This window comes from Molothrus ater, chromosome 25 (assembly GCF_012460135.2).
Source record: "Molothrus ater isolate BHLD 08-10-18 breed brown headed cowbird chromosome 25, BPBGC_Mater_1.1, whole genome shotgun sequence".
Taxonomy (NCBI): domain Eukaryota; kingdom Metazoa; phylum Chordata; class Aves; order Passeriformes; family Icteridae; genus Molothrus; species Molothrus ater.
The window spans coordinates 5,239,777-5,251,923 of NC_050502.2; the positions used below are offsets into that span (position 1 = coordinate 5,239,777).

The following is a 12,147-nucleotide window of genomic DNA, read 5'->3' on the forward strand; positions in this document are numbered from 1 at the left end:
GGGAGTGGGGAGCTGCCAAAACTTTGAGGGATTAAAGCAGAGCAGCCCCGGTCGTTTTCAGAACTCGGGCTGCTGCCATTCACGGGCAGTGCACAGTAAATAACGAGGGATATTAATAACAGTGAGCCTCTGCCAGCGCACAAACCAAGTTCCTCATTGGGCTCACGGCAAAGGGGAAACCCGAGCAGCAGCGTTGGGGTAAAAAGCACCCTGGCACATCCAAAGCAGGCAGGGCTGCCTGCAGGTGGAGAAACGTTAATTTTAACCACAAAAAACGGGTACAAACAACCCCTGGCTGGACACAAGGCCCTGGGACAGGGACACCCGGCAGAGCTTGGATCAGGAGCTGCACAGGGTGCAGGCAGGGTGTGCTTGCTCTTCCTGCGGGTGTTTGGGAACAGGAACCCTCTTGCCAGGAGGGTTCTCTCCCATCTTTGTTTCATTTTTTAATTGTGAGAAAGGGACCCTGCTCTGATTGTGTTTTAGGCAGGGGAATTTGTAGGGGATTTGAAAATTCCAAATAACAGTTAGCAGAAACAAGTGCCCCAAGCTCGGCTGGGTTTGGTTTGTTTTTTCTTCACAAACATTCCCTGCCAGAGCAGTTTTGCACAGGCAGATATTGATTCTTTCACGTTTCATCTTTTTAAGGGTCTCCTTTTTTTTTTTAAATCTTTTAATAACTGAAACTTAATTTTCTGAAACTGAAACTTAAATGCAGCAGTCTGAAGTTCAGATCCTCACTTCAGAGTTCAACCCTTAGAGTCAGGATGGTCAAAAGCACCTAAATCAGTTTCCATGAGATTTGTGGTTGTTGTTTTCTTAGGAGTTTGCAGAAATTTCGCACAACGGGACACTGAGTTCTGGATTTCCTGGTATCCCATCACGGAAAAGCACCACAAGACCCCAAATGCTCAACTTGTGTTAGAAACTGCTCTGACACAGTGGGAACCTGGGTTTTGGGGTACCTCACTGGAGAGCTGATCTCAGCTGGCTCCAGACTCACCCAAACCCCTTCCAAACAGACCAGAGGAATTCTGAACGAAGCTCTCCACTGCAAACTGAGCCCAGCAGCTGCCTAAAGCCCAGGAGAGCCTCAGGGGCACCACGAGCCCCCAAACCCCACTGTGCACAGAGTAGAACCTGCTCCCACAGCAGCCTCCCCTTCCGGCAGTGCTGCTGCAGTAACACATTAAATTAATATCACACATTAAATTAGTATCACACATTAAATTTATTTCACAGCACCATCCAGGCAGCCCTGGGGGGCCTAGGGAGGGAGCCCCCACTGCTGGTGCCTCCACACGGGGACCAGAAGCTTTTGTGGGGGTTGACCTGGTGAGGAGGCAGCAAACAGAAGGAGCATCGTGCTCTGGCCATTGGCACATGGTGATTGCCCCCACAGGGACACCAAACCCCCCACGCCAGCCCAAAATACAGAGAGGGGAGAGCCACGGGTGCTCCCATGGGGGAATCACCCATAGCGGGGTCACCACCACCATCCCCCCGGTACGGCCCCAGCCGGGAGCACGAGGGTGCCTCAACGCTCTCCGGCCTCGCAGGGGCCGCTCCATCCGCCCGCGGGGACCCTCGGGCGGGCAGGGCCAGGGGCGCAGCCGCCGCCGCCGCAGCCCTTTGAACGGCCCTATCGCTCCCGGCCGCGCCGCCCCGCGCCGCCCCCGCCGTGATGCGGCCCCGGCTCCGCCTCCCCCGCTCCGCCGGCGCTGGGAGCTCCCTTCGCCTGTTTGCCCTTATTTAATTTCGAGTGTGATTTTGCTATTTTTAGCAGCTGGATCCCCTCCAGTAAGGCTAGGAGCTCGCTCCGGTTTTTTTTTCCCCCCCCCCCTCTCCCCCCTTTCCCCCCCCTCCTATTTTTTTTTTCCCCCTCGTTCCCTGTAAATGATTTTGACCCAGCTTCCTTCCTCCTGGAGCAATTTTTTTTCCTCTCTCTCTCTCTTTATTATTTATATAAATACGCGGGGCCTGGCGGGGCCGGGGATGCGGGGCTGAGCCGCAGCCTCTCTCTTCTCCTTGCAGATCCGCAGTCGCCGCGGGCGGGGGGTCCCTTCGCTCCGCAACACAGACCCGCCGGGAAAAACAAAACCATCAAACCGGCCCCAAAACCCACGGCGAACGCCCGGCTCCGGGATCAAGCTGACTGTGAGTGCCACCTTCCTCTTCCTTTGCTGCGGGGGGCCGGGGCTCTTCTTCCCCTCGCCGCATGCGGGGCACGATCGGCCCCGGCGTGTCGGGCTTTGCAGGGACGCGGCTGCGTGTGCGGCTCGTCGTGCTTCGCTTTATTATCGCTATTAATTATTGTTAATAGCGGCGTGATGCACCTGGCGGGCCGCGGCCGAGCCGGGGGTGGTGGGGAGGGGGGGGGGGAACGGGCGGGGGTCGCACCGCCGAGCGACTTTGCTGCACTAACTCGGCTGCGGGGGATGCAAGCGGCCCGCACCGGGCCCGCACGGCCCCGGGACGGCCCCGGGACGGCCGGCACCGTGCAAGGTGCGCGGGGCCGCGGGCGCTGCGAGCGGGGCCCGGCGGCGAGGCCGGGGCGGCGGGAGGCGCGCGGGGCCGCGGCGAGGCCGAGGCCGGCGCTCGGGGAACGAGCACACGCGGCCGGCTCGGGGCGAAGTTGCGGTGCTGGGGCTCAGCCGCCCCCCCCCGGATGGTGCCCCCGCAGCCCGGCAGCCCCGCAGCCCGCCCGCAGCGCCGGCTCCACGAGGGGTTTTATTGCACCACCCCCCCCACCAGGACAGGGGCTTCACAAAGCCCTGATGGTGCCCTTCCTGCCTCTTTTCTTTCTCCTCCACCTCCCTCCTTCCTTTCCTTTATCACTTCCTTTTATTATGCATCCCAGGAAGGAAGGGGGGGACTTTGCTCAATGGCAGCCCCGGGGTGGGGTTCAGAGCAGCCCCACGGCGGGTCTGTGCTGAGGAGGAGCCCGCACATCCCTCCCGGCCCGCACCCCTGCCCAACAGGCTCTTCAACTTCTGCTCCACGATTCCTTCCCCTCCTCCTTCCCCATCCCTCTGCCAGGAGGTGCGGCTGGGATCCTTCTCCAGCTGCCATCAGGCTGGATTTTCTGGGCGTGAAGAGCTTTTATATATGTATATTTATATATATATATATATATATATATATTATTTTTTTTTTTTTAAGATCTAAGGCCCCCGCCTATCTCCCCGCTTCTCCTGGGCCAGTTTGTTTAATCTAAGAGTAGGTGGCAGGAGCGGGGGATTTATGGGGTTATCAGCACAGAGCAGCATAAGCCAGCGCAGGCGGCTGGGAAGGCGAGAGCAGGCCCAAGAGCAGGCGGGAGCATCGCTCCGAGGGGACAGGTTGGCCCTTGTGCAACCCAGAGGTGGCTGCTGAGGACAGCCCGGCTCACGCTGTGGAGCAGAGGGAGCGATGAGGCTGGGGGAGGAGGGCCCGGCGCCTCAGCATCCATAGGGATGGAGAGGGGAGGAGGTTTTTCCTCCCCCCAGCTCCCTCCGTCGAGAGGCAGATGTGGCCCCTCCACCTCCGAACCGTGCAGAGATGTTCCCCCCGCCCCCGGCCGCGGGGAGCCCGGCAGCCCCTGCCCGCGTCCCCCCACTGATTCCTCCCTGCCTGGAAAGGTTTCTCCCTCAGCTGCTTCCTCTCCTCCATGGCAACCCAGCTGCTCCCTCCCTCCCTCCATGGCTCTGATGCGTGTGAGCAGGGCCGGAGCTGCTCCCGCCATGTGCCCGGCACGGTCCCACAAGGCTGGGAGCACGCCCGGGGCAGGTGCTGCCGAGCTGGGGGCATCACAGGGAGCTGGGGCTGCTCTCGGCAACAGGGCTTGGTTGGGAAGGTGCTGGCATGGCAGAGGAGCATCCCCCATTTCCAGCATCCTCCTTCCCAACCCCCTCTGCCAGAGCCCCCCGAGTCCCCTGAGCTCTGGAGCCCCTGCAGAGAGCTCGGAGGTGCTGGAGGGAAGGGGGTAGGATGAGGAGGGATGCGGGTGGGTGGGATGCCCAGGGGTGGGTGGGAGGTGCACGTGCTTTCCCCAGCACCAACAACTTTGCAGCTGCTGCTTTTGGGGGGGGTGGGGGAAGACCCAGCGGCACCCCCGTGCCATGGAGGGTCCCCTTGGCATTCCCAGCTGGAGCTGCTGTGGGCTCTGGTTCCTCCTCCAGGGGAGGAGAGCCCAGCAGGGTGGGGGCCATGCTGGGCCCATCTGTTTCCAGCTGCGGGAGGGGGCACAGAGCAGCTCGAGGCTGCTCTGCCTCTGACAGAAATTGACTTAAAAAGAGACAAAATCGACAAAATCCCCGTCTCAGCCCGACCAGCAGCCGGCCCTTTGCTGGCCTAAATCTAAACCATACTTCTTTTTTTTCCTAAGAGACTCCTTGAAGGGCTCTGGGATGCTGTGAGTAATATTTTCGGGGTGTTTACACTACAGCATGGTTTCTGTCTCCCAAAAAAAAAAAAAAAGACTCCGAGGGTGGTTTTTGTTGTTGTTGTTTTGCACTCATGAGTCACTTCCAGAGGGGAGCAGGAGCTGACGCCTGTTTTTTGAAAAGGCTCAGAGGTCTGAGAGTGGCTCCTCAGGCTGCATGTGCTGCCCACACCCTCCCCAGTGAGGCTCAGTGTCCCAGGGGGCTCACTCAGCACCCTCTGCCCCCACAGCCCCGCCATCCCAGCTGTTCCAACACCAACAAATCGGGACCAGTTCCTCAAAACTGAGCATTGTTATCCCAGAGGTAGGAGGGTGCCTCCATCAGCACACACAGGCTGGGCACACAGCCTCGGAGCTGCCTCTGGGAAGCCTCACATCCCCGCCCTGGGCAGGTGTCCCCAGCATGGCCGTGGTCACCTCACCCGTGTGGGGTCACCACAAGCACCAGGGCTGTGGCAGCAATCCTGCTCCTTCCCACCCCGAGTCCATCCTGCCGCCTCCTGGGCTGGCAGCCGGGCACGGAGCCACCCCCACAGCTCTGGAAAAGCAGGTTTTCCCTGTGCCCCTGGGAAGCAGCGAGGTGGAGAGGGGAAGATGGAGCCTTTTCCTTGGTGGAATTGCTCCAAGAGCAAAGGGAGAGCTGCCCAGCCCTTGGGGACATGCACAGGGGAGGTGACAGCCCGGTGTCCTCAGGTCGAGTGCCTGTCCCTAACCCCAGCTAGGCAGCAGGAGCAGGGGTGCAGCAGTGCTGAGGGTGGGGAGCAGGGCTGTGGGACCCCGAGCCCCTCTCCAGGGCCCTGGCACCCCCCTGGGGACACCCAAAGTCCCCAATGCCACCACTCACCCTTCCTCAACTCGCCGGTGCCAGCAGCACATCTGGGATTCCAGATTAAACCTGGAGCCACTCTCCTCTCCTCGAGGACAGGGCCCAGGCTCTGCAGGATGGGCAGGCCAAGCTGCTGCTCCCCAAATGCCTGAGGGGACCCCAGGAGATGGGTACTGGCCATGGGTGGCTGTGCCATGGGCTCGGGGCACAGCCAGGGCATTTTGCTGCCCAGCCCGTGCCAGGGGCACACAGGGGGCATCTCTGCTGCCCCAGGGTGAGGGCTGGGGGATGTCACAGCTGCCATGGCGAGCCAGAGCCGTGCCTGACTGACCTTCCTCCCTCCCGCTCCTCCTCACCGTGCTGGGACAGACGATGAGTGAATCCAGCGCCAAATCCAGCCAGCCCCTGGCCTCCAAGGGGGAGAAAGACGTGGCGGAGAAGAGGGGCCGAGGGCGGCCCAGGAAGAAGCCGCAGGTACGTGGGGTCCCCTATGAGAAAAGGGGGGACTGGGCACCCCCAGGGTATGGGGGCAGCAGGAACCCCCCACACACCTTCACCCCAGGCTGGCGACACCCCCAATGCAGCCCTTTGGGCAGCCCCTCCCTCCCCAGGGCTCACCAGCAGCTCTGGAGCCCTTCCTGGGGGTCTCCAGAGCCCCCCCAGAGCTCCTGGCCCTGGCTGGGGGCTCTCCTGCCCCTCCCCAGGCCCTGCTGAACCTGCCTTTGCAGACAGGCTAATTAAAGCCCCATTAGCAAAAGCTGCTCAGAGAGATAAGATGCTGCTGGAGCCTTTATAGTACCAAACCCAGCTCAGCCCCCCCTGCTCCACCCGAGGCAGGTGGGGTTTGAGTACATCCTTTTCCTGTAGAAAAGGTGATTTGTGCCTTCCCTGACACTTCTTCCTCTGCTGCAGCACCAGCAGCAAGCGGGGCCTGGGCTGAGGGGCCATGGGGATTGTCCAGCTGGGCTGAGTGGGTGATGCTGGGGGTAGAAAAGGTCACCTATGCCCAGCTGAAGGACGCACAGGAGCCTGTGCCTGGTGTCTGATCGCCAATCCCAGTGCGACCAGTGCTCCCAGTACCACATGGGAGCATCCCTGCCCTGGCAGGGTCTGCAGGGACTCCCAGGCTGCACTGGAAGCCACTCTGGGCATGCAAACCCCCTGTGCTCTCCCTCCAGCAGGAGCCCAGCGAGGCCCCGACCCCCAAGAGACCCCGTGGACGGCCGAAGGGCAGTAAAAACAAGGCCACCCCAAAGGGCAGGGTAGGTACCTGGGATGGGCTGCTGCAGCTGGGTGCTGCTACCACAGCAGGTCCTCTTTGAGCTCAGTTATGGACAATTCAGGGCACATCTGCCTCAGAGGTGGGGATGGGGGGAGGAATCTGGCCCAAGGAGGGTGGGGGAGCTGGGGGCCGTGTGTCAGCAGCAGGACACCCGAGATAAACCTGTTTGCAAAACGTGCGACTCACATCCTGCACCCACCTCGTGACTCAGGGGCATCCCAGGGCTGGGGGGGCTCGGGGGGCTGGCAGCAGCACCCCAGGAGATGCCTCTGGGGTGATGAATCGCAGTGGGAGGACAGGGAACACTGCCCACCCCCGCCAGCATCCTGGGGACAGCCTGACCAAAATGCCTTTTTTGTTGTCCTGGCTCAGAAAGCTGCAGTCACACCAGGGAGGAAACCTCGAGGGCGACCCAAAAAATCGGTGAGCAGGCTTTTCCCTTCCCCATTCACCCTGGCAGGGCACTGGGCACTTTGGGGGCACAGCAGCTCCCCAGAGAGCCCCACAAGTGTGGGGTGGAGGCTGCCGGGTTGGAGGAGCTCCGAGCAGTTGAGCCAGCAGGACACTGCACTGGGTGGGCTCTGAAGCCTCCGGAGGTGTGGGTTTGAGGAATCCTGCCCACCCCACCTCCCCATGGGCCCAAGAGCAGCGCTGGCTGGCTGGTCCTGCCCTGGGGACGTGCTGGCACACGCCTGCCCAGGTCCCTGCACAGCATTCCTGCAGCCCACGGGTGCAGCCATCCCCTTCCTTCCCTGAGCTTCCCTCCTCCCTCCCATTTTTCCTCCTTTCCCCCTTGGTTTGCAGCTCAGGCGGGTGCCAGGTACCCGGACACTTTCATCTCCTTTCCCGGCCTGTCCCAGATTTTGCTCCTTTTCGCACTGAAATTCCTGGCAGAGCTGAGGGCTTGATGCCAGCCAGGGCTGCAAACCCGAGGTGCCATCCTGGGGCCTCCCGTGCCGGTGTCACAGTGCCGGGGGCTGTCTGGGGACCCCAGGCTGTGCAGGGAGGTGTGGGAGGAGCAGCCTGTCCCGTGCCAGCAGCGGGGCCGTGCCGGGACGCGATGTCCCGCTCTGGCAGGCGCGGTGGCGTTTTTGTGAATGGAGCGGGAGGAAGCGGGGGCTGCTGTGACTCAGGCTCACTCAGCCCTGAGTCACCGCCGCCTGCGGGGTCACGGCCGCCCACCCCGGCCTGGGGGCTGGACAGGGACACCCGGGGCTGGACAGGGACACCCAGGCTGGACAGGGTCACCCAGGGCTGCCACCGCCCGCCCTGGTGCCCACGGGGGACCGCGGTCCCTCTCAGAGGTGAATTGGGGAGTGGTCTCCCCTCCTCACTGTGCGCCCACCCGGGGGTTTCTCACCTGGGATTTACCTCCGAGCTGGGGTCAGGCACGGTCCTTGGACGCAGCTCAGTTTCCCCTGTTGCACAAGGGGTGTGATGTGCCTGGCCAGCCCTTGGCGCAGGGGCACCGGAGTGGGGCTGCGCTCCCTGACACCCCCCGGCCACGCTCCCTTGCCTTGCAGCAGCAGGACGAGGAGGAGGTGAACATTTCCCAGGAGTCATCCGAGGAGGAGCAGTGACACCTCCCGAACCGGCGCTACCTCATCGCCCGACAGCCCCGCAGCGGCCAGGGGAGGGGGGTGGGGAGAGACCCGCTGTGCCGCCCTGGCTTCCTCCTCCTCCTCCTCCCTCCTCCGCTCCCTCCTCACCCTCAGACAACGGCAGCACTGGAAAATGGCCCAACCCGGGCGGCCCCCGCAGCCCCCGCCCGGGGGGGGCACCGGCCCCAGCTCCCCCTCCCCAGCCCTGGGGTTCAGGGCAGCCCCACTGGAAAGGGGGATCATGGCAGAGAGCCGGGGCTGGCACCCCCCACCTTCGCTGCCCCCCATGCAGTGATCTCACCCCGCCTGAGTGGGTGCTGGCTGCCCCCCCCAGCACTGGGCTCTGCCCTGGGGCCTCTGCAGGGAAGAGATGGGGGGGCAGTGAAGATGAGACCCCCCCTCCCCCCCAAAATGCATTAGACCTTTGCTCTGGCCTGCTGCTACCCCGGGCAACCCCCTTGGTCCCCCCAGTCCTGGGTGACTGCACTGTGTGTGGGAGCAGCTCCCACAGCAAGGGAGCCCATCCCTGGGGTGCCCACCCCAAGGGGTGGCAGTCCCCAGGGGTGCCCGGGCACGGCTGGCTCTGGGCAGCCCTCTCCTCATAGGTTCTGGTATATATATATTTTTTTGTTGAGTACTTTTTTTCCTTTCATTCACAACTACCTCTGGATATTTAAGTTCCACTCTCTGAACTCACAGGCGTGCTGCTGCGCTGCCAGGGCACTGTGGGCTCGGTGGTTCCTGTTTTCGGGGTGTTGCTGGGGGCTGTGGGGTATTTTTTTTTTTCCCCTTTTTTTTGGGCTTCATTTTTCTTTTTTTTTTTTAATTGTTATTTTGAGGTCTAGTTTGCTCTGCTGCTTCAAGGGATCGAGGCTGGCAGGGCAGAGGTGTGGGAGGACCATGGGATGTTCCCCCTGCCCCTCTGCCCCGGCACGACGGCTGCAGCGGGACCGGAGGTCGGTGCCGGGCGGCCCCGGCGGGAGAGAATCGGGGTTTGGTTTGGGTTTTTTTTTGGTTCACTGTTAACGACCTTTTGGGTTCCTATTTGCAGTTACTTGAATAAAACATTTTATGGATGTTTGTGACCCCTCTGTCCCAGGGCCCCCCGGGCTGGGTGGGGCAGGGCTGGCTCCTTCCTGGGGCATCTCCTCCACAGGGACATCCAGCCATCCACCCACAGGGACATCCAGCCATCCAGCCATCCACGGGGATGAGCTGCCGATGGAAACACAAACAGGCAGAGCCTTGCTGCCCCTCAAACTCCCACCCAAGGCCAGGAACCCCCAGCCCCACTCGGAGCCCCGGAACCAAGGCTGAGACACGTTTATTTACCCCATCTTCCCCCAGGCATCCCGTGCCAGCAGAACCTGCTGCTCCCTGCCAGTCTTCCAGCCCCAGTGTGCTCTCCTGGGCTTTCCAAGAGGCTGCTGGAGCAGTTCAAGCAAAAAAAAAAAAAAAAAAACCCCAAAAATGGCAAAAAGAGGCACTGAGGTAGGAGATGTCCCATCCTGGTCAGTGCTCAGAGGTGGGGGCAGTGGCTGTGGCATCGTGGCACCAGTGTGGGCACGTCCTGCCCGTTCTGGGTGATGGAACCAGTGCTGCTCCTGTGCTCCCTTCCCTCCCACGGGCAGGATCCGGTCCCGGTGCTCCAGGCAGGGTCAGGCCCTCCAGTCCCTGCGCGGGGGCCAAGGGGGCGAGGGTCCCCCCCAGCCGGGCATCACCTGCAACACAGAGGGACACACCTGCAGCCCAGGGCATTGCAGCAGGTGGGGAAGGCACTGCCCACGCAGCCCAACCCTCCCAAAAACCTCAGCTTTACACCCAAAGCCCCGCTCCCTCGAGGTCGGACTCAGCGTTCTGGGCGGCCTTTCCCAACCTCAGTGATTCCCGGAGTTCCCTCGGGACAGGCACCTCACTTGCTGCTGCTGCTTCGATTTTCCGTGGAAAAACTGGATAAACGCCAACTCCCAGAACAGCGACTCACCTGAGCCTCCTCAGCCTCCACCAGCAGCTCCTGCTCCGACTCAGGCGGCTCCTCAGCCGGGTCGTAGCTGTACATGGGCAGCAGCCGGTGCCGCAGCCGGTCGGACCTGCCGGGGGTCTCTGGTGAGCGCTGAGCCCGCATCCCCCGCTGCCCCCGGCCCCGCGGCCCCGCTCACCTGCGCTTCTTCTTCACGTACATCACCTGCATCAGGGAAAGGCATCAGCGGCGCGGGGCTCCGCGCTGGGCTCGGCACCCCCGGAGCCCCCCCCCAGCACTCACCGCGGCCAGGAGGGCGCCGAGGAGGGTGAGGAGGAGGAAGGGCCCCAGCACGGAGCCCACCAGCGAGTCCCCCGCCGCGCCCGGGGCCGTGGGGGCCGTGGCGTTGCTCATGGCCCAGCGCCGGCTCCTGCCCGCATCGGGGGGGACGCGCCTGCCCGGCCCCACGGACGCGAGCTCTGCAAGCCACAGGCGGCCTTGGGAGTGACTCCCACCCCGGGAATGACCCGCACCCCGAGAACCCACCGCCCGGGAATAACCTACAGCCCGGTAATGACCCGCACCCCGGGAATGACCCCCCGGGAATTCACCGGCCGGGAATGACCCGCACCCCGAGAACCCACCGCCCGGGAATAACTCACCGCCTGGGAATGACCCCCACCCCGGGAATGACCCGCACCTCGGGAATTCACCGCCCCGGAATGACCCACCGCCCGGGAATGACCAGCGCACAGGCAATAACCCACCTCCCGCCCGGTAATAACCAACTACCCGGTAATGATCCCCCTCCCGGTATCACCCCGTGGCGGATGGGGGGGGGGGGGGTCACCCCGCACCCCCCTCCCTGCAGAGCTGGGGCTGGGGGGGGTAATCCGCCTCCACCAGCCGAAGGACCGGAAGGACCCCCGCACTGGGCTGTGCCCGGGACACCCTCGGACCCCGGACCCCCACCCCAATCCCCCCCTTTCCGCCTGGTCCGGTTCGGGATGTCCCGGGGTCGTCCCCCCCCCCCCCCCACTCCGGGGATCCCCGCGCGCGCGCCACGCCCCGCCCCGCCCACCTGCGCGCGCCGCCCGCACCCGGAACCCGCGCGGCGCGTGACGGGCGCTGGGCGGGGCCGAGCGCGCGCGCGGCAAGGGGCGGGGCGATGGGATAATGGGCGGGGCTTAGGGCGGGGCGGTGGCGGCGCGCGGCCGGCAGGGGGCAGCAAAGACCGGGCGGGGGGGGGGCGGGAAAACGCGTGAGGGGAGAAAGGAAAACAGGACCGAGAAACCCGGGGAAAACGGAAAAATGGGAACCAGGAGAGCCAGGAAGGGAAAAACCGGGAGAAAGGAAGAAAAGGCCCCTGAGGAGGGGCACAAGGAAAGGCGAGGGAAGGGGTGGGCGGATAGATGGAGGGAGGGATGGGGGAATTGCACACCTGGCCCAGCTGGGGTGTGGGTGAGAGAAGATGGATGGATGGATGGATGGATGGATGGATGGATGGATGGATGGATGGATGGATGGATGGATGGATGGATGGATGGATGGATGGATGGATGGATGGATGGATATTTGGGTGTGGTGGGAGACAACCATCCCAGAGGGCTGGGCATGGCCGGGTTTCAGGGGTGCCAGCAGCACGGGCAGGGTCACCCACACTGGGGACTGCTCTGGGGCTCCTGCTGTGGCCGCTCTCCCCCAGGCTGGACCCGTGGGGACTTTGGCAGGGGCTGTGACGGTGCCAGCAGTGTCACCCACAGCGGTGGCAGCGCCCCAGCCCTGATCCCGGCCGCAGGGCTAATCCGCTTTGCCCGCGGGGAGCAGATGGTCCCGCTAAGTGGGTCAGGCAGGAGCGGGGGACACCAGGGAGCACCAGGCCCCACTGCGCTTCCCATCAGCTACAAAAAATAATCATCAGGGGGAATGGGGTGAAAAAGAGGGGAATGGGGTGAAAGAGGGGCCTGGACATGGCGGGGTTGGGGGGACACAGCCCCTGGGCTGGCAGCAGGGCAGGGCTCAGCCCTGTGGAGCATCCAGAGCAGCAGCTGGTCT

The 12,147-nt window shown here is 63.2% G+C and overlaps 2 protein-coding genes across 7 annotated transcripts; one reads left to right on the forward strand and one right to left on the reverse strand.

Annotated features, from left to right (window-relative positions):
* Positions 1–1,689: 1,689 nt before the first annotated feature.
* On the forward strand, positions 1,690–9,208 carry HMGA1 (high mobility group AT-hook 1). Of its 6 annotated transcripts, none has more exons than XM_036398524.2 (6): positions 1,690–1,800; positions 2,035–2,157; positions 5,619–5,723; positions 6,428–6,511; positions 6,904–6,954; positions 8,055–9,208. In XM_036398524.2, exons 3-6 carry the CDS (start codon positions 5,622–5,624, stop codon positions 8,109–8,111), a joined length of 294 nt encoding a protein of 97 aa, XP_036254417.1. In that variant the 5' UTR covers positions 1,690–1,800; positions 2,035–2,157; positions 5,619–5,621; the 3' UTR covers positions 8,112–9,208. The 6 variants fall into 6 exon arrangements, with proteins under 6 accessions (XP_036254417.1, XP_036254419.1, XP_036254420.1 ...); XM_036398526.2 differs by having other exon boundaries at positions 8,058–9,208; XM_036398527.2 differs by having other exon boundaries at positions 8,972–9,208.
* A 230-nt stretch (positions 9,209–9,438) lies between these two features.
* Positions 9,439–11,018, reverse strand: SMIM29 (small integral membrane protein 29). Its single transcript, XM_036398407.2, has 4 exons — positions 10,396–11,018; positions 10,292–10,317; positions 10,117–10,222; positions 9,439–9,853 (listed from the first exon to the last, which is right to left on the reverse strand). Exons 1-4 carry the CDS (start codon positions 10,504–10,506, stop codon positions 9,791–9,793), a joined length of 306 nt encoding a protein of 101 aa, XP_036254300.1. The 5' UTR covers positions 10,507–11,018; the 3' UTR covers positions 9,439–9,790.
* Between the last annotated feature and the right edge of the window lie 1,129 nt (positions 11,019–12,147).

Coding starts and splice junctions, on each gene's coding strand:
- SMIM29 (XM_036398407.2), bottom strand. CDS start 10,506: ATGAGCAACGCCACGGCCCCCACGGCCCCGGGCGCGGCGGGGGACTCG. Junction 10,318..10,395: donor TCGGCGCCCTCCTGGCCGCG/GTGAGTGCTGGG, acceptor TCCCTGATGCAG/GTGATGTACGTGAAGAAGAA. Junction 10,223..10,291: donor TACGTGAAGAAGAAGCGCAG/GTGAGCGGGGCC, acceptor GACCCCCGGCAG/GTCCGACCGGCTGCGGCACC.
- HMGA1 (XM_036398524.2), top strand. CDS start 5,622: ATGAGTGAATCCAGCGCCAAATCCAGCCAGCCCCTGGCCTCCAAGGGG. Junction 5,724..6,427: donor GGCCCAGGAAGAAGCCGCAG/GTACGTGGGGTC, acceptor CTCTCCCTCCAG/CAGGAGCCCAGCGAGGCCCC. Junction 6,955..8,054: donor GAGGGCGACCCAAAAAATCG/GTGAGCAGGCTT, acceptor CTTGCCTTGCAG/CAGCAGGACGAGGAGGAGGT.